General features: G+C 45.4%; 1 protein-coding gene across 1 annotated transcript in view; it reads left to right on the forward strand.

Moving 5' to 3' along the window:
- The first annotated feature begins 12570 nt into the window (after positions 1-12570).
- LTBP1 (latent transforming growth factor beta binding protein 1) overlaps positions 12571-20610 on the forward strand; it is a 456857-nt gene continuing 448817 nt past the window's right edge. The window contains exons 1-2 of the mRNA XM_052648703.1: positions 12571-13037; positions 14089-14159. Of these exons, the coding sequence (XP_052504663.1) occupies positions 12571-13037; positions 14089-14159 (538 nt within the window). The remainder of the gene's footprint in view (positions 13038-14088; positions 14160-20610) is intronic.

A 20610-nucleotide genomic window follows, 5' to 3' on the forward strand; every position in this document is an offset into this window, starting at 1 on the left:
AGAATGGGCAAGTAGAGTGAATTTGAACTCAGGTTTGAAGCCTGGGTTATAGTTGTTACTTCTGGTTGGTACATAGGGACTTTCTTTTTTTCTTCCAACCCAAATCAAAACCAGGACTCAATTTCTTTTCCTCTCTTCCTTTGCAGGGCAAATATTTTTTAGTCTACTCTTTCACTGAAAACTTGGGCCTTTGGGGACCTCATTCCAAAGTCTCCCTACTGACACACTTGTCATGTTCCCCCCAATACTGGCAAATGCCATAAGGGGCCCACTGCCTAAATGAGTGAGCATTTACCATGCCCATTCTGGATTTTGGCTTCTACTTCAGTTACAAACCCTGAAGGTTTACCTTAATTTCTTGCCAAGTCAGCTATTCATTTTTTATCCAGAATTTTCTAAGTGTTTTTCAGAGAGAGATTTTCATGATATGGAGTCTGTCAATGCTGGAAATAAATGTCATAAAAGTTTAAATTAAACAGTGTTAGATTAATGGAAATGGGAAAGTTTTGTAATGCCCCTACAGGCTCCAAACCTACCTAGTATTTACCTAAATCTGAATTATGAGCAGTGTCTCTGGAGTCAGACAATCTGGGTTTGGAACCAGGTACTGTGCAGAGTAGAGGGAGACAGGGAGAGTGGGCAAACTCTGAAAAAAGCTAGATGGTTAAGTATTTTCAGCTTTGCAGGCCAGGTGCAACTACTCAGCTCTTGCAACAATATCATGAATGCAGCCATGATTACATTACCATATAGAGAATGGGCATGGGGGTATTCCAATAAAACTTTACTTACAAAAACAGGCAGTGAGCTAGATTTGGTCTACAGGTTATAGTTTGCAGACCCCTGACCTTGTGCAAACTAATGAACCTCTATAACCATAAGTTTCCTAATCTCTAAAATGAGGGTAATAATACTCATATTACACATAGATTTTTATGAGCATTAAATTAGAAAATTCATGTAAATGCTGATATTAAAATGATGATGCTGGCAATGTTGATGGTGGTTTCAAACAAGTCCCGATTTTATAAGATTATCAGGTGTGTCTTTACTTCAAAACCTTCAGATACATCCAGTGCAGCAGCCGAGGACTCCTAACAGAAAGCTAACAATACTGCAGTTCATGGGGTCACAGAGTCGGGCATGACTTAGCGATTGAACAACAACAATATTTTGGCAACAAACAACCTTAAAATCCCAGTGGTTAAAGAACTCAGATATAAGTCTCGCTCACATTGGGTTCCAGTACAATTGACAGGAAACTCTCTTCACTGTGTCCCTCTGGGACCCAGGCTGATGGAGCAAACACCATCTTGAGATTGCTGGTCACCAGAGGCGAAAGGAGCCCTGAATGCTCTTGCAACAACAATTCAGTGCTTGGTTTGCAATTCCTATGCATAATTCAAGGTCAGAATAGGTCACATCTTCCCTTCCCTCCCCTCCACTGCCCCAGTTGCTGGGCATGCTGTCAGCTCCTCCAAGAGTGCCTGTGCTACAGAGCAGCCTCCCTTCCCAGGGCAGCCCACATCCAGTGACTGCTCCAGGTGAGGGTACCAAGGCCCAGCCACTCTGATCCACGTGGGACAATGCTAATGGCCATTTTAGCTTCAGAGATCCCTGTAGGTTCAGCTCAGCCTGCTGTTGGGCAGCTGGACTTCTCCCTCTGCCCAGTCCTCCTTCCTTCTCCTTCTTTCCAGAGGGTTACATCCAAGGTGGCAAGGTCTAGAAATATCCCCCAGGGAGCACCGAGGAGTACCTCACTCAATAAGGTAAGCAGAGGTAGCACACACAGGAGGGTCTAAAATCTGAGCAATGGTAATAGTTAATCTTTATTATAGAGTGTTGATCTGCTGCATGCTGTACAAAAATATGTAGCGGATTAGCTCATGTAATCCTCCTTACACCCTATGTATTAGACCAGGGGATGGGACTAGATGATTGCAAACTATGGCCTGTGGACCACATCTGCTCCTGCCCATTCCTTTCTGAACTGTCCAGGCTGCTCTCATGCTAGAATGGCAAAAGTGAGCAGTTGTAACATAGACAGTTGTTATTGTTCAGTTGCTAAATCATGTCTGACTCTCTGCGATCTCATGGACTGCAGCACTCCAGGCTTCCCCGTCCTTTACTATCTCCTGGAGTTTGCTCAAACTCATGTTCACTGAGTTGATGATGCCATCTGACTGTCTCATCCTCTGTCATCCCCTTCTTTTCCTGCCAGCATCAGGGTCTTTCCCAGTCTTTCCCAACATCAGGGTCTTTTCCAGTGAGTCAGCTCTTCACATTAATTGACCAAAGTATTGGAGCTTCAGCTTCAGCATCAGTCCTTCTAATGAATATTCAGTGTTGATTTCCTTTAGGATTGACTGTTTGATCTCCTTGCAGTCCATGAGACTCTCAAGAGTCTTCTCCAGCACCACAGTTCAAAAGCATCAATTCTTTGGCACTCAGCCTTCTTTATGGTCCAACTCTCACATCCGTACATGACTACTGGAAAAACCATAGCTTTGACTAGATGGACCTTTATCAGCAAAGTGATGTCTCTGGTTTTTAATACCCTGTCTAGATTTGTCATAGCTTTCTTTCAAGGAGCAAGTCTCTTTGGTTGCAGTCACTGTCTACAGTGGTTTTAGAGAGACAGAGACTGCATGGCATACAAAGTTGAAAGTATTTACTATCCATCCCTTCTCAAAAAAGCTTGCTAAACCTTGTGTATATTATTCCCACTTCATAGATAAGAAAATTCCCACTTTGATAGATAAGAAAATAGAAGCTTAGAGAGGTGGATGGTTTATTAAATGATGGAATGTCATTTTTTGGTTACAGAAGCACGTGTCTGTGGCATGTCCCACTTCAGTGATAGCAGGTGCAGAACCCTCCTGGGCCATTTATGGACCTTTGTAGGTGCTCAGAGAATGAATATGAATAGCTCTCTTCCCTTCCCTTCCTTCCACCATCTCCCTTTATAAAATTGAGATCTCCTCTCCTGTCTCTGCAGGCTTCCCAAGTGGCTCAGTGGTAAAGAATCCACCTGCCCAGCAGGAAACATGGGTTCGATCTCTGGGTTGGGAAAATCCCCTGGAGGAGGAACAGCAACCCAGCCCAATGTTCTTGCCTGAAAAATTCCAGGGACAGAGGAGCCTGGCAGGCCACAGTCCATGGGGTCATAAAAGAGTCAGACCTGACTGAGCACACACACACTGAAACCTTTCTCTACTGAGGGAAAAACACAAGAGACTCATTAGTTTTGTATATCTTTGACTCTGAAACTCCTGGAGGGAACTCCATTTTTCCAGAAATGACAACGGAAAGAATTAGGGCAGTAAGTGTGTAGAGACTGGGGAAACACTTCTTGATTACTAAGAAATTACTCTTATGCTGAGCCATAAAGTGATTAAAGAAAGAAAGCAAAGCAGCCTTCACACACCAAAGGCTGAGATTATCTATTTCCAACTGCCTCCAGCTGAGAAGCAGTTCCCAAGGTGGCACTGAGTAGCTCAAATACATCCCCTCATAAAAGTGATTGTTCAAGGGGGATTCAGGAGTCTAGTTCCTTAATTCCCAGTGGCTGCCTCCTAGATTCGTCAAGAACATAGCCTGAGGCATCCGAGTTTACTCCAAATTTAGAAGCAGAACATATATGTATATACACTACATATAAAATAGATATCTAATGAGAACTTAGAGTAGGCTTCTAACCTACTATACACCTATAGCATAGGGACCTCTACGTAGTTCTCTGCAGTGGTCTAAATGGGAAGGAAATGCAAAAAAGAGGGGATTTATGTATATACGTATAGCTGATTCACTTTGCTGTACGGCAGAAAATAACATTGTAAAACAACTATACACCAATAAAAAAAAAAAAAAGAACTGAGTCCAGGTTGTTTGATGCCAAAATTTGTGCTTTTAACCATGCATTCTATTCCTTCTTGGCAAGCAAATATCCAGGATTATGTACTTACATCCTACAGATGCTGTTCTAAGTGCTCATAGATTTTCTGCCAATGATTTTCTAGCAATCAGCTGCAAGAGGACTGTAGGAAAAGATTCCATCTATTTATCTGCTTATCCCATCCCTTCTAAAGAAAATGTACCCAGTTTTCAGAGAGAATCCTTACATATATTCAGGCATATTAGATCCCTTAGCAAAAATGTCTAAAATCCATTCCCCATTATTAGTTAATTAGAAAACAACTGGGGGAATTCCCTGGTGGTTCAGTGGTTAGGGCTTTGTGCTTTCACTGACAAGGGCCAGGGTTTGATCCTTGGTCAGGGAACTAAGATCCTGCAATTACATGGCATGCCCAAATCACACACACACAATTGGCTCTCAAAAATGGTTGCTGAATGAATAAATGAGTCAGCGAATCAGTCTCCAGACCCTTGACAACTTAAGGATCTTGAGCAAGGTTTTTTCTTAGGATGAATAAGAAAGATACTTGGAGATTTCTTACTGGGGACTGTTCACAGCATTTAAGTGTAGTCAGTCACTCAACTGTGCCTTCACTTACAATGAACATTTGCTATGATGTGCACACTGTGTTAGGTGCTGGGAATATGACAAACCAGGTGTGTACCCTCAGCATAGGCTTCCAGGGATGATGGAGGCAGGGAAGTCAGCATTGGTGCAGGTAGCTTCATGGGGCTGGGGAAGAAAAGCTTCATAGGGGTCGGCTGGCTACTTGTGTGTTGGGAAGAAAACATGGGGGAAAATATAAAGCCAGAAGGTGCTATTCTAAGTGAAATGAAAGTGTAACAAGCAGGTTGTGGATTGAAAGGGGTTAAGTGGAAAGTTCTGGGCTGGCAGATGTAACCTGATCCCTCTCAGCAGTAGCTTGGGCTTTAAAACCAGGAAACCTGGAGGAATCACAGACACTGGGCTGGTTTTACTGGTCTCCCCTCGCTGTACAGAAAGCCAGGCCTCTCCTTGCACAGCTGGTTTCCTTGGTGGTGTGAGTCACCTCTGTTATGTTGCTCCGTTCATCCATATTATGTAGATTTTTACTAGCTGCCTTCTCAGAGTATGTCCTGGCCTCCCGTAACAGAGTAAGTTGAGAGACCAACAAAACAGTGAGGTTATAAAAGCCTCGACTGTTTTACTGGTATTACTGGGAATGTAACAGTTCTCAAACAGAAATAAGACAAAATTCTTTCTACAGAACATTTCAAGCCATCAATTCAGAGGTAGAAAACTTTTTTTCCTACCATGGCTTGATTCAACTTAATTTAGGTTTGGGGGGAAATTTGGGCAGAACCCTGCCTTTAATGAGCTAAAGAAAAGTCACTTTGTCACTGGTCATTGTAACTAAACCTCAACTGTAATTAACCAGGACTTGCCTTAGTTCTGGTTTATCTTAATAAGACCAAGAAGAAAAAAAGGCTTTGGCTTTAAAAGGTGCTCTATGTCTCCCGCAGCGCATGTGTTCTGTGCTTAATGCCTGAGATGGATGATAAATGCTCTAAGAGGAAGTGAGAGTAAAGTTCTGTTGTTTAGTCGCTGTCATGTCCGAATCTTTGTGACCCCATAGCGCTTTAGGATGGTTCAATGACCTTCATGGGAGTAAAGGATCTTGAATTCTATTTTGAAGGAGGAGGAGGAGGATTAGCTGAAGAGATGCCAGGCTGTCAGGAGAATGATGCGAAGGGTGGTTAGAGGCAGGAATGTGGATATCCTTTCTTTGCAGACTAGGGGCTAGCTGCCTTTTTTTTTTTTTCTTTCAAAGAGAAAGAAGAAAAATGGGTAGACAAACGTAGTTGGACCAGAGGTTCATTTGGGGGAGTAACCAAGGTTAAAAGAAGGAGAAGGAGGCAATCTTTAAAGGGTCCTGGGTCTTAGAAGACCAGACAGGCTGGCTAGGAATTGATATGTAAAAACGGTACAATAACTTCCCTTGTTTTCTTCTTTTTTTCTAGGCTGCTTTATTCACTGTATGATATTTTAATCAATTTGTTGGGGGGCAGAGAGAATATTTTGTAAAAAAAATAATTAGGATCAAGTATAAACTCAGGCAGGGCTTCCCAGGTAGTACTAGTGGTAAAGAACCCACCTGCCAGTGCAGGAGACATAAGAGACACAGATTTGATCCCTGGATCAGGCAGATCCCCTGGAGAAGGGTGTGGCAACTCACTCCAGTATTCTTGCCTGGAGAATCGCATGGACAGAGGAGCCTGGCAGGCTGCAGTTCATAGGGTCGCAAAGAGTTGGACACAACTTAAGCAACTTAGAACATACACACACAGATTAAACTCAAGCAGCATTGTACACTTATGCCATTGTGTGAAAATCCTAATGTAGACAAGAGAACAACTAGTGTTCTGAAATTTACATAAAGAAGCAATTACAGCAACTCTACAACCTGGGAAGCATAGAAACTGACATGGAACATGAGGTTCCTCTTAAAATTGGATCATGATTTCTAACCAAGCTGTATTTGAGGGGAGAGAGTGTTATTCTGATCACCTACCTGGCACTAAACCAACCTTGCAGGTGTCTGGGCATCTTTGAAGTTAGATTTAAGCAGGGAATTTAAGTAACCTTCCATGGACTAATGGAAGGCCAAAGTGTTTATAATTGAGATATCAAAATGAAATGTAATTTCTTGGGGGCTATGTTGTGATCAAAAGGCAAGTGTTTCATAGAGTTGAGGTGCATGTCAGTTCAGTGTACATCCAATTATTTTCCAAGACGCAAACTCTTTGAGAGTAAGAACACATTTCCTATGTGCTCTCTTGAATGTTGTCCAGCTGATTGACCCAATGAAGTTTGGAAGTGAATGAAAAGTGTAAATAAAATTGCATTGATGACTACTTAATTATTACATGGTTTCATATTTAATGTCCAAAAATTTGAATAAATGGGTATGAAAAACCTCAATGAGAGTAAATTAACGAACAGATTTTGGTTCCCTGTAGACAGGCATTTCATTGCCTTTGGCAGCCGCCATTGTGTGATACTTACCCTTGATTATACTCAAGGTGAGCAAGAAAGGACCAAAATAATCAGAAAGGGAAATTCACCCAAAATTTACTTTTGGTGAATTTCCTTTTGGTGAATTTTCCTTTTGTGGATTGGCTCTTCAAAATTTGTGGAGTGGTAACCGATACCCTTTACCCTTTTCCTTTAATGGGTCTCATTTCCCGCACTCATTTATTCAATACTCACCACACACTTAATTATACCTCATTAGACTTCACGTGAAATCCCATGGACAGAGGAGCCTGGTAGGCTGCAGTCTGCGGGGTCGCTAAGAGTCGGACATGACTGAACGATTTCACTTTGACTTTTCACTTTCCTGCGTTGGAGAAGGAAATGGCAACCCACTCCAGTGTTCTTGCCTGGAGAATCCCAGGGACGGGGGAGCCTGGTGGGCTGCCATCTATGTGGTCGCACAGAGTTGGACACGACTGAAGCGAATGAGCAGCAGACTCCACGTGAACGGGATGTATCTTGCTATGGCTGTGCACTCAGGGTCAGCACAAAGACACTCACTGGCCCAGGGGCAACTTTGGGTTGCAGTCCAACCAGGCTTTATTTAAACTTCACCTGAAATGGAAGTTTGTTTTGATTTTGCTGTAAGAGTTATGTAGGCTATCTGAAGGCTGTAGGGTTTAGGGCCCTAAATGTTTGTTGAATGACAACTAAGGATGCTTAGATTTCAAACCTGAAGCATTAAAGGGAGGGAAAGCCTGGGGTAAACTTTGGTTCTACTTGTTGCCCAGTCCCAGGAGCACCTCATTCTTCTCTGAAAATGGGCCCTGTCTCCAACTTGCTGACACATCTCAGGAGAAACATGGATACCTTCAGTGGATGAGTCTCTGCTTTAATTCCTCACCGGAAAAGCTGTGTGACTTTTCATGGATGCTGAGTTAAATGCAGAGGAAGTCCCACATTTGTCGTCTCCTTCACCTCTGCTTTTTTTTTTGAGGCAATGGTTGGAAGAACAAGGGAGAGGACCACGAGAGTAGATGAAGCATCTTCTTGCAGGTGTCTGGAGCTGAAGCTGTGGTCTGTGGCCTCCTGCTCTCCCCCTTTGCATGTGGTGTGTGGCAGCCAGCCAGCCTCCATTCTAGCACCTCCTAAGGGCACAGGCTTAAATCTTGCCCAAACCTGGACAAGCTGATGTTCAGGTCAGAACCGGCCGAGGTTCAGAAATGGCAGGATCCTGTGAGCAACCTGAGAAGATTAGCTCACAGATGCTGGGTATAATGCTTCTCACCCGATAGTTCCTTTTTCCTTTCCCCTTCCTCCTGCCTGTTTGCCCCCACTTCTCATTCATTGATTTCTCCTTCATTTTGCACTCCAATCTGTCCTCTTCTTCCCTTCCTTCTACCCATCTCTTCTTTTCCCTCCTTCCACTGCATCCCCTCTCTTTTTGTCTTCACACTTCCTCTCTTGTTTTCCCTTTCTTTTCCATTCCTCAATCTCTCTCTCTTGCTTGCACTCTCCTTTTCTCTTTCTTTTACCTACAACTCACCGAATTCTTGTTTATCTCTTTCTCTTCTGCCTTCTCTTTCTCTTTCTAAGAATTTCTTGATGACATTAGAAGAGAACTAAGAGAGGTTCCATGAAATCCTTGGCTGGAAGAAAACCTGAGCGAAAGAAGTTCTGATCATAGGCAGCCGCTCAGTTGATTTGTAGCTGATCTTAAATATAGGAAAAGATTTCAATTACAAAACTCATAAAACAGAACATAAGGATGAGGGAAACTGGCTGCATTTTTAAATTTGACTAATGGTTTCAAAGTGCTTTAAAAGTTTGGCTTTTGCCAGCCTTCTTTTCTTCCCCTAATCTTCAAACCCATGAGTTTTTATGTGAAACATAATCCTCTTTTCTGATTCATTTACACTTAGCTCATCTGAGTATTGTTTTGTAAAAACCATCTGAAGTCCAAGAAGTTTTATGAGATCTTTAAAGACTTGTTTCTTGAACCAGGAAGTTGTGTGCTGCCAATATAAATGAACCTTGAAACCTAGGGGGCTTGGCATTAAACAGGGTCTAGACTTGGCAATGGCTGGTCCCCAAGCCTGACAGAAACTGGGCTTTCACTTTCAGAGTAACAGTGAGTTCAGTGTTTTAGATGAGTGACCATCTCATACGATAGTACATAGGCTGCACAACACATTTTTCAAGGATTATCTCGTTAGTTGTGTAGATAGCAAGAGACTGATGTGGAAAAACTGTGACTTTGCTAGAGTTTCTCGACTAGACTGCTTGCTTCTGTGTACGCATGTGTGTATGCTCAGTGGTGGCCAACTCTTTGTGACCCCATGGACTGTAGCCCACAAGGCTCCTCTGTCCATGGGATTTCCTAGGCAAGAATACTAGAGTGAGTTGCCATTTCCTTCTCCAAGGGACCTTCCTGACTCAGGGATCTAATCCGCATCTCTTGTGTACCCTGCATTGGCAGGCAGATTCTTTATCACTATGCCACCATATTATGACATTAATGGTTGTGTATAAATAAACACACATGTATACAAACGTATACGGATCATTTATGGATGAGATTAACATTTACATTAGAGATTCTTCCTGTGGATATGTTTCAGAGAAGATCTAATTGTGATGTATCCAAATATGTCATAAGGCAGGCTGTAATCAGACTGAAGATTGGGGTGAAATACTCACCTCTGTGGATCAAGAGAAAGGAAGATTGCTTTTTAAACATTTTTCTGCAGAATCACAGAGCATAGTCAATGCCATTGTTCTCCTCAAATGTGAGGACCTTGGGTGGACCCCCAGGCCCTCTGGAAATAGGCTTGTAGGTGAAATGGCTTGCTCAAGTTCCTGTGGAAAGTGAAACAGCCAGGCCGCTCCAGCCCAGCCCTTCGGTTCCATGTCCAGGCTCTGCCCTCTGCAGGCAGCTGCCTCTCATTGACCAAAATGGGCTTTGATGTCTGCTGTCCATCTGGGTCCTGGAGTGAGTCACAAGAACAGCTCACCCACCACCACAGACTAAAGTCTGGTCCTTTGGTGATGCTGTCCATCACTATTTCCTGAGCTTTCACCTGTCTGACATGCATTCTTTGCAGTCTAGACTCTTCAGAATGGAGCTGGTGCTTCTAGACATCCCCTTTCTCATCCATTTCAACTGCTGCCTACCTGAGAGATTAACTGGCTTGAACTGCAGGTAGGAAACGTTTTCCATACATGTTGCAGATTCTCCGTGAGATGATAACAAATTACAGGTTGTACTGTGACACTGGTGATGGTTTAGTTGCTAAGTCGTGTCTGACTCTTGAGACCCTGTGGACTGTAGCCCGCCAGGCTCCTCTGTCCATGGGATTCTCTAGGCAAGAATACTGGAGTGGGTTGCCATTTCCTTCTCCAGGGGATCTTCCTGACCCAGGAATCAAACCTGGGTCTCCTACATTGTAGGCAGATTCTTCACCATCTGAGCCACCAGGGAAACCCACAGTTGTATTGGCCTCTCACAAATCAAATCCTGCCTTGTGAGAGTTCTGTGACTGTTTCAAACTGTTGCTTCATTGAGTTATCTATCTTTTTAAAAAGCTTTTGTTTATTTACATTTTCTCTCTTGAATAGGATAGGAAGCTTTTCCAGAATAGAAAGGCTGTGCTTCTGATATGATGTATCTGCAAAGGGTCAGCCTCTGTTTGCCTCCAGAGTAGCACTTGGGAGATATTTATTAGCTTGCGCTGTGTCCTTTCTCCAGGATCCCAGGCTGGGAGACAGTTTCTTCACCCATCCTCCTTCCTCAATCTTCTCAGCTGGTTCCCTTTGGCCTGACTCAGAGACTGACCTCGAGTGACCTCACTTATCTTGTCCACAGGGACCCCCGATGTTCTTAGAGCCACAGACTCTTAGGGCTGGAAGGAAGTTTGAATCCAACTTCTCTGTGTTGTAGAGGAGCAAGCTGAGGTGCGGAGAGGAGAGGTGAGCTGCCTGTGGTCTTTCGGCTACTTAGCGCCAGTGTTAGGACTGAACTGAGGTCTCTCCCTCCAGCCAGATGCTGTTGATTCTGCAACTGTGGCTCTCAGAGGGTGTTCTCACATGAAACTGGGGCTCAGGCAGATGGACTGAAGCTCTCTCCTGCCAAATCAAATATCGGAGGTCTTTCCCCAATCTACAGAAAAAATAGATTAAGGGATTAAGTTTCAACTTTCTTTTCCCTTAATTCTTTTTAAACCATTGTCACCTGCTACCAACTGTCCATGAGCCAATTCAGGTTTTCTATTGCATTCATGTAATTAAAGCATGAATTCTGCTGGAGAAACTGTTTTAAATTCAAATGCTAGAAGTAAATATGATTATTTCATGGTTTCCCTGCAAAAGCACCCTGACCCCAGATCCTCTGTCCCCTGGGACGTTCTGCCTCTACCTTAATGTGATTTTGGTTTCAATAGGGGCCCAGGGAACTGATCTTTTTTTATATATATTATTTCTTTAAAAAATTATTTATTTTAATTGGAGGCTAATTACTTTACAATATTGTAGTGGTTTTTGCCATACATTGACATGAATCAGCCATGGGTGTACATGTGTTCCCCATCCTGAACCCCCCTCCCATCTCCCTCCCCCTTCCATTGATCTGACTTTAAAAAGATACTAATAACGGCTTGGCATTATTATGGATTCTAAGCCGTGTACTCCCATCCTAAAGGCCTTTTCACCGAGGGTAGAGCTATCTCCCGGATTGATTCCTGTTGCAGTTTTCCCCGTCTATATGGGCGCCCCCTGGTGCCCACCCTGGTACATGCCAAGCGAGGAGTAGGGTACCAGAAGCTACAGACCCGCGGAGTTTACAAACCTAAGGTGAACCATCTAAGCACTTTCCAATGGACATTCAGCGCACCCGGAGCAGTCCTTTCGGGGGCCGGATCTGGTATTTTAATCCAATACCCACAGCAAGTACCGGAGCAAACCACGTAAAAAAATGACTGGAGATGCCGTGCAAACAGTACGAAATGAATTTTTGGGGGCTTCTAGAAGGAAAAGACCAGTCAGTGACTTTGCCGTGTCCTTTGTCCTTTCCACGGGAGACTGGATCCTCTGCCTTTGCCGACCCACAGGAACAATCTCTGTGGATGTGGAGGGTGGCGGCGCGTATTCGGGCTCATCTCACGCTTTCCCCAATTAGGATTTACTGCCTGACGTCACGTCTGCCAGATTGGCTGTTCAGATCTGACACTCGGTTCCACGGCGAGAGAAACTTTTTAAAGACTTTGCAGCCGGGGCTGCCGCTGAGCGTCCCGCGCGCTCACACCGCCCTCGCCCACTCTCGCCGGGTCCCGGGCGGGCGCCCCTTGAGCCCGCCGCTGGGCGAGCGGACCCTCACCTTGCGCGGCCCGCGCCCCTCGCCCCTCCCCTCCGGACCCCGCGCTCCCCACCCCCACCCCGCCTCCTCCTCCCCGCCGCTTTCGGCTGGGGTCTGGGGCTGCTCAGCCGCCCGCGGAACTTCCTCTCTTGCAAACCGAGTTTTCCTCCTCCCCGCCTTTCCCGGGCTCCCGGCCGTCCTCCGGGGGATCCTGAGCGCGCGTGAGCGGCCGCACCGAGCAAGCGGCACGGCCGGGGGCGGGGGCCAGGGGCGCCGGCTGGGGCCCGCGATGGCGGGGGCCTGGCTCAGGTGGGGGCTCCTGCTGTGGGCAGGGCTGCTGGCCTCATCGGCGCACGGCCGGGTGCGGAGGATCACGTACGTGGTGCGCCCGGGCCCCGGCCTGGCGGCGGGCGCCTTGCCCCTGGGCGGGCCCCCGCGCCCGCGGACCTTCAACGTCGCGCTCAACGCCAGGTACAGCCGCAGCTCGGCCGGCGCCGGGGCCCCCTCGGAGCGGACTCGGCGCACCAGCCCGCCCGGCGGCGCGGCCCTGCAGGGGCTCCGGCCGCCACCGCCACCGCCGGAGCCGGCGCGTCCCGGGGGCCCCGGCGGGCCGCTCCACCCCAAGCCCGGCGGACACCCGGCGGCCGCCCCGTTCGCCCAACAGGGCAGGCAAGCGATGCGCTCCAAGGTGCCGCAGGAGACTCAGAGCGGCGGGGGCTCGAGGCTGCAGGTTCACCAGAAGCAGCAGCTGCAGGGGTAAGCCCATACGCCCTCTCCCTCCTTCCTCGCGCGCGCTGCCCGCGCGGGGACACGCGGGGTCCGGCCCCGCGGTGACCGCGGGTATCGTCTGCCGCGGGTCTGCTGTCTCCTCCCCGCCCGCCTCTGCCTTCCTTCCCGGGAGTGCGGCTGGAAGAGCGGAGTGCGGGGAAGCAGGGGAACTCGAAGCATAAAAACTCCGATCACATTGTTACTGAGCTGCGGGTAAACACAAAAGGCATTTCTGCCTGGGGCGTAACCTACTGTGCGCGAACCAAACTACTCCTAGAAGATGGGCGTAAACATGAAGTCACTACAGCTTAATCCCTCATCATCAGTTAAACTTCCCTTTGCAACTCAGTTTAAATTTTTCTTTTTTTTGAGCTAGTGGAAAAAAAGTTTGGAGGAGGGCTGCCTATAAAGATCCAGCCTCTGTTCTGTAACCTAGAATTTTCAGCATCCTAGTAATTGTGGGCTTGGCTTCCCTGCACCTGTGGGGTCTGCTTTCCCTGGATGGGGATGTTTTAGCATTGACAAGAATTTCAGTTCAGTGGTTTCTGTTATTGGGCTTTCCTAAACATCCTCCCTGCCCCCCTCCCCATTAATCATAGGTTGAGGGTGTGGAGGGAAACTTGTTTTGCCTTTTTTTTTTTTTTTCCCCTTCAGGGGTGGTTCCAGGCGTTGTGATCTCACCTCTGTTTGGACGCCTCTCTCTGAAACTCAGATTCAATTTAAAATGTGGGCACAGATAATATACAAAATACAATTGGGTTTACTTTACTTTTGTAAGAAAACCGTTAGTTTGGACCTTGTTCTCCTGTCTAGTTCCAGGTTGTGCAGGTTTTGATTTTCCCATCCTGCTCTGATCTCTTGTCCTTACCCTTCTACTTGCGCAGCTTTGTGTTGGGCTTCCTGAGTACCTGTTAGGACTCTCTGGAAGCTAGAGGAAGGTGGAAGCAGGAGGCTGGGCTTGCTGGAGTGCCCTGGAGGCTTGGGTTCTCTGGAAGAGAGTGTTGCTACTGCTGGACTCAGGGGTCTTGCTTTGTTTCAGGGTCAATGTCTGTGGTGGGCAGTGCTGTCATGGCTGGAGTAAGGCCCCTGGCTCCCAGAGGTGCACCAAACGTAAGTGTCCTGTTCCTAGCTACCCTGCACAGTAAGCCACGTGGGTCAGTCCACATGGGGGTGGGGATCACATAGAGGGCATCTGAAGAGGCTAATGCTGCCCTGAGGAAGTTGATATCTGCAGTGCAGTCCACCCAGTTATCTGCAGCCTCATCACCACCTAAGAACGGCTGGGCCAAAGTAATGACGGTATCCATACCAGTTCATTGGATACAACTGTGCCTTGCATCCAAGATTCCCCTGCACTCAACCTCTGTTACACCCATGGGGGGCTAGGAAGAAAATTCTCACTGGAGGTGTGCAGTATGGCAGAACCAGTACAATTAACTTAAACGTGGATATTGACCAATGAAAAACATTCTTTAAGTTGATGGCAGGAGGGAAATGGTAAGTAGGAGTTCCTGCTCTGGAATCAGTAGTGTTAAATGGCAATCAGCATCTGCCATCCTCGAGGTCGGTTCCCAGGAGGTAACCACTCTACTGTTCATCAGAACTGACAGGTGGGTTTTCCTGCAGGGCTTCTCAAACTAATACGCATGCTTAGCAGTGTTTTGAAATGTGTTACTGATGCATATAGATTTGAGAACATCAGAAACTATTTCCCCTCTGCGTTGTGAAAGTTTCAATATAGTTTGAGACTACTCTTGACAAGTTGATTCTGTCTGGTGCTAATTGGAAATAAAGAAATCTTATTTCCATTCAGAAAAAGTTAAGCATTCTTAGGTGTTTTCTGCACAGAGCTTGAACCATAAACATGTGGATTAGAATCATCCAAAATTTTAGTTGCTTACTAGTATTCAGTGTAATAAATCAAATTAAGCAATTTGTCTTGTATATGGTTTGGATTTCAAAATACTGGTGAATAAATTAAAAAATTTTTTCTATTACAGTTATTCTGGTGAACTTGTTGAAAGGTGCCTTCAGTCCCTGAAAGAAAGAGGATTTGGGCATAGTGACTTTAGTTTTGTAAAGAGTGATGTCCAGACGGGTTATGGTTTGGCTGTGATGGAGGAGTAGTGGCAGACATGAACTCACTAATCAGCCTGCTCATTATGGAACTCAGACCGCTAGATCAGAAATAGTCAGGGTTGTAGGCATTTTAGATTAACGCATAATCCTTCACTTCTTCTTATATTACACTTGACAATAGTGCACCAGTATTTTCCTGAGTTTACAATTGCTTGGGTCAAATTACACGTCCTCTCCTCCCTTCAGTAACTCTGGCTCAAAACCTGATATGATATGGTTTGCCTGTTACATGGAGACAGCCCATCCATGGCAGCACTGCTGCTGTGTAAAGTGGGGTATTGCTCGTAAGGAGTGAAAAGAGAGAGCATTCTTTTATAGGTCATGGGTGAGTGCTCCTTGACGCCTGTTAGAGAGAATATGTTAAGTCTTTCAAAGAAGTTTCCTTGGTAAGCTATTCAGCTGAGTGCCCTCTCTGAAAAGATAATAGTAACACCCCATTCTTAGGTTGTCTGGGGATTTGGTGATCCAAAGATGCTCTGGAAGGAGAGTATCCTCGTATTGAGGAATCACTTTATGCTTCCTGCTTCTCCAGATGAGGGGGCAAGGGCATGAGTTATGCCTAGGTTTAGCCAGAGGTGCCCTCTGATGACCCAGAAAAAGATAAGGCTGCAAAAGGCTACCAGTCAGAAGCTGCTGCTGCTGCTGCTAAGCCACTTCAGTCGTGTCTGACTCTGTGCAACCCCATAGATGGCAGCCCACCAGCCTTCCCCGTCCCTGGGATTCTCCAGCCGAGAACACTGGAGTGGGTTGCCATTTTCTTCTCCAATGCATGAAAGTGAAAAGTGAAAGTGAAGTCGCTCAGTCATGTCTGACTCTTAGTGACCTCATGGACTGCAGCCTACAAGGCCCCTCCATCCATGGGATTTTCCAGGCAAGAGTACTGGAGTGGGTTGCCATTACCTTCTCTGACCAGTCAGAAGAGTTAGGGTTGAATAGTTACCATCTGCAGCATTCCAGAGGATGTTACACCATTGGTTTAGTCTCATAATACCTATTACAAACGCTTCCGACTTTTGGTTCAAGTTATCCTTTCAGCTGCTAGAAGGTAGCCCTTGGACAGCACCGGGATTTAAGTAATCAGTGCAACATTAGCCTTCCAGTACTGCCCAATCTGACAAATTAATTCATGCCCCAAGGCTGGAAGCTTAAATCACAACTCCTTTCAAGAATAACTGTGTTTTTAAAAATGATGTTGTGTTAGGTCAGTGCTCACTCCAAGTACTATATCTGCTTGATGGTAAGTTTCAGTGGGGGACTTGTGTTTGTCTGGCAGAGCCAGAGATGAGGGAGCCTTTTGCCTTCACGTGGGAAAACCAGGGTTGCCACTGATGCAGTCAAACCTGTGTCCATGGCTGAACAGTGTGACACTGGGAAAGACCCCTGGCCTTGGGTTCAGGAAACTTGAGTTTAAATTCTCAAGCCTTCACTAGCTGTGTGGCCTTGGGGAATTCATTTGACCTCTGTGACCCTTATATTTTCCTGTCGTGAAAAGACTGTGCTAAAGACTTGACTATTGGGACTTCCCAGGTGGTCCAGTGGTTAAGACTCCATGTTTCCCCTGCCGAGGCTGGGGGTTTGATCCCTGGTCAGGAAACTAAAATCTCACAGGCAGTGAGGCCAAAGGAAAAAAAAAAGTTGACTATTTTGCAGGATTGTTGCTGGTATGAAGGTGAAAGAGAATTATAGGTTTGAAAGCCTTGATGAAACCAGAAGGATTGTTAGAGTTTATTATTGAATTCAAGCCAAGTAAACCTTGTCTCATTTATCTATTATTCAGTTTTCTTTTTTTCCATATGAATGTGTGTGCGTGTGTGGCAAGTTGCTTCAGTCGTATCTGAGTCTTTGTGACTCTTTGGACAGTAGCCTACCAGGCTCCTCAGTCCACGGGATTCTCTAGGCAAGAATATAGGAGTCGGGTTGCCATGCCCTCCTCCAGGGGATCTTCTTGACCCATGGCTCTTGTGTCTCCTGGATTGCAGGCGAATTCTTTATCCACTGAGCCATCAGGGAAGCCCCTTCCATATGTGTTTCCCCAGCTATTGTCGTCAACTTCTTTTCAAAGAATGTACATGTGGATCCCTTTTTATAGTGCATTTTTAAAGTAGTTTAGGGTTGGGGGAGGGGGAAATACAGAGATACTATGGTCAAGGAGTACAAAGTTTTAGTCCCTTAGATGAATAAATTCTGAAGATCTAATGTATAGCAGTGTGACTGTAGTTAACAATAGTGTATTATAAACTTGTAATTTCCTCAGAGTGTTCCCACCACACAAAAAATGTCAACTGTGAGGGTTATGTTCATTAGCTTGGTTGTGATCTTTATTTTATAGTGTGTGCATATATCAAAACATCGTCATATACCCTAAATATATACAATTTTAATTTATCAATTATACCTCAATGTAGATGAAATTAAAAAAAAGGAAGAGATGAAAAAGCCAATCACTTCCATACTGCCTGGCTTTGATTACTGATAAAAAAGAAATAAAGTAAACTGGATTGTTCTGTAGCGCAGAATGATTTATTTTATTTATTTATTTTTTCAACTTTTTGCTAGTAGTTTTATTTTGATTTTTTTAAAATTTAAATTTATTTATTTTAATTGGAGGCTAATTACTTTACAATATTGTATTGGTTTTGCCAAACATCAACATGAATCTGCCATGGGTGTACACATGTTCCCTGTCCTGAACCCCCCCTCCCACCTCCCTCCCATACCATCCCTCTGGGTCATCCCAGAGCACCAGCCCCGAGCATCCTGTCTCATGCATGGAACCTGGACTGGCGATTTGTTTCACATATGATAATTTACATGTTTCAATGCCATTCTCCCAAATCATCCCACCCTCTTCCTCTCCCACAGAGTCCGAAAGACTGTTCTATACATCTGTGTCTCTTTTGCTGTCTCTCATACTGGGTTATCGTTACTGTCTTTCTAAATTCCATGTATATGCATTAGTATACTGTATTGGTGTTGGTCTTTCTGGCTCGCTTCACTTTGTATAATAGGCTCCAGTTTCATCCACTGCATTAGAACTGATTCAAATGTATTCTTTTTAATGGCCGAGTAATATTCCACTGTGTATATGTACCACAGCTTTCTTATCCATTCGTCTGCTGATGGACATCTAGGTTGCTTCCATGTCCTGGCTTTAAAAGGAACTTTAAAAAGAACTTTAAAAGAAACTAAATATTTGATTATTTGTTATCTTGGTGTAAAGCTTGCTGTTTAGATGGGAAATACTCCCCTAGTTCAGTTCAGTTCAGTCTCTCAGTTGTATCTGACCCTTTGCGACCCCATGAATCGCAGCATGCCAGGCTTCCCTGTCCATCACCAACTCCCGGAGTTCACTCAGACTCACGTCCATCGAGTCAGTGATGCCATCCAGCCATCTCATCCTCTGTCGTCCCTTTCTCCTCCTGCCCCCAATCCCTCCCAGCATCAGAGTCTTTTCCAATGAGTCAACTCTTCGCATGAGGTGGCCAAAGTACTGGAGTTTCAGCTTTAGCATCATTTCCTCCAAAGAAGGCATTCATAAATTGAATGGAAAAAATTCTGATACCGGTTTTTGTGACTACAACTACTTTGGTAAATACTGGTGAAATTTAGGCTGCAAAAGAAATCGGTTTGTGGTCTCTTTCCCCTCTCACTTCCTTATTATGCTGAGACTGAACAAGTACACTTGGGTATGGTTTGTTACACTTACAAATACCAAAGGCAGTGGCACATCAACAGCAATTTTCCTGTTAAGATAGTAGTCATCATATAATTAACACACTGTTGTAAAATGACTATACTTCAAATAAAAAGGCGTCCTCATACAGTGTGTATACAATTTGAATGTGCACATTAACGCCGAGGATGCTAATTGTCAATTGTATTTTGAGTATAATTGAAAGGATTTAATTGAAGAATTTAAATTTGTAGAGGCTGTTTTCCAGTTGATACAAAAAAATGTTTCTGCGTACGAGATGGGATATGTTTATGTTGTTCAGTTTGCTTAATCTTGTGAGGAAAACGAGGTGCCCCTTCGAGGCAGACTGGATTGATTTTAGCTGATTGAGACTGAATTTAAACGGGCCACGGACAAATGCTTCTGCAGACTGAAGATTTAGCGAATCTGAAATTGCCAATCAGAGAGATGTGAAACAAGTAGCCGCAGACCCACACTGGCAGAGAATGGTTGTGGGTGTCCACAAGGGCGGCCCTGAGGGCTTTGCCACCCAGTCTCCATGTAGAGATGCCTTATTGCATATTAATGCTGCTCTTGCAAACACCCTTTGTGTATAGGTCTCTAGGACTTGAAATCCCAGCACGAGACATGGCATTTTAGTTATTAACATGGAGTGACTAGGGCTTCCCAGGTGGTGCTAGTGGTAAAGAACCCGCCTGCCAATGCAGGAGACATAAGACATGGCGGTCTGAGCCTTGGCTTGGGAGGATCCCCTGGAGGAGAACATGGCAACCCACTCCAGTATTCTTGCCTGGGGAATCCCCATGAAGAGAGAAGCCTGGTGGGCTACAGTCCATGGGGTCACAAAAGAGTCAGACAGGACTGAAGTGACTGAGCATGCACACGTGCATGGAGTGACTGCTAAGAGTGATGTCCATTTTGGGCAAAGAAGATGGCACTGCACCTTGTTCTTTCCAAGGGGTTCACATTTATTGGGAGGGTTTTAACAGGTTTTTTTTTTTTTTTCCTTTCCCCATTTTTGCATTTTTTTCCCCTCTGCCTAAATTGAACGCACCCCCTGCTGGTTGTTCCAATCTTTTTGTCCCCCTCTCAGTGTAGGTGCAGGCCAGAGAGAAACCCTGCCAGTGGGCTCGGCTTTAAAGAGGAGACCGGACTTGGGAACAGACAACACAAAAGAAGAAAGGCGAGATGAGAGTGAGGCCGGGTTGGCAGAAGGAGGTGGACTGAACAGGAAAGACAGCAGATCTGAATCCAAAGCTGGTGCCTGGCACAGGGCAGGCCCTGCCTAAATGCATGGATGGTTCTTTCATTTATTTAATGGGTATCTGTTGAGCTTTTACCGTGTGCCAGGGTCTATGAATAGAGGAGAAATGCAGCCAGCTGTAGGGCGCGCAGAGTCTGTTTTTACTCACTTAACTCATGGCACATCAAATGACTTGTTCTCTCCTTAGCAAGAAACAGAAAATCGATATTCCGTTGCTTTTCCACTGGCATTCAGCCCACAGTGCTTTGGAGGGAAAAAAAAAGCCAACTCTAGACATTTTCCTTAATTATATACAGAAGAGGCAGAGTCACGCATGCCCTGATGCCTGGAGCTGTGGGCATCGAGGGCATCGTCCATGAGTGTGTGGAACCACCCATGAGTGTGCAGTGTGGCTGGAGTACCAGGTGACGGAGAGGCTCCTGTGCCTCTTGGCTCGGCATTGTGCTGGCTAAGCGCGGGAGTCG

The sequence above is a fragment of the Budorcas taxicolor genome, chromosome 11 (genome assembly GCF_023091745.1).
Source record: "Budorcas taxicolor isolate Tak-1 chromosome 11, Takin1.1, whole genome shotgun sequence".
NCBI classification, from domain to species: domain Eukaryota; kingdom Metazoa; phylum Chordata; class Mammalia; order Artiodactyla; family Bovidae; genus Budorcas; species Budorcas taxicolor.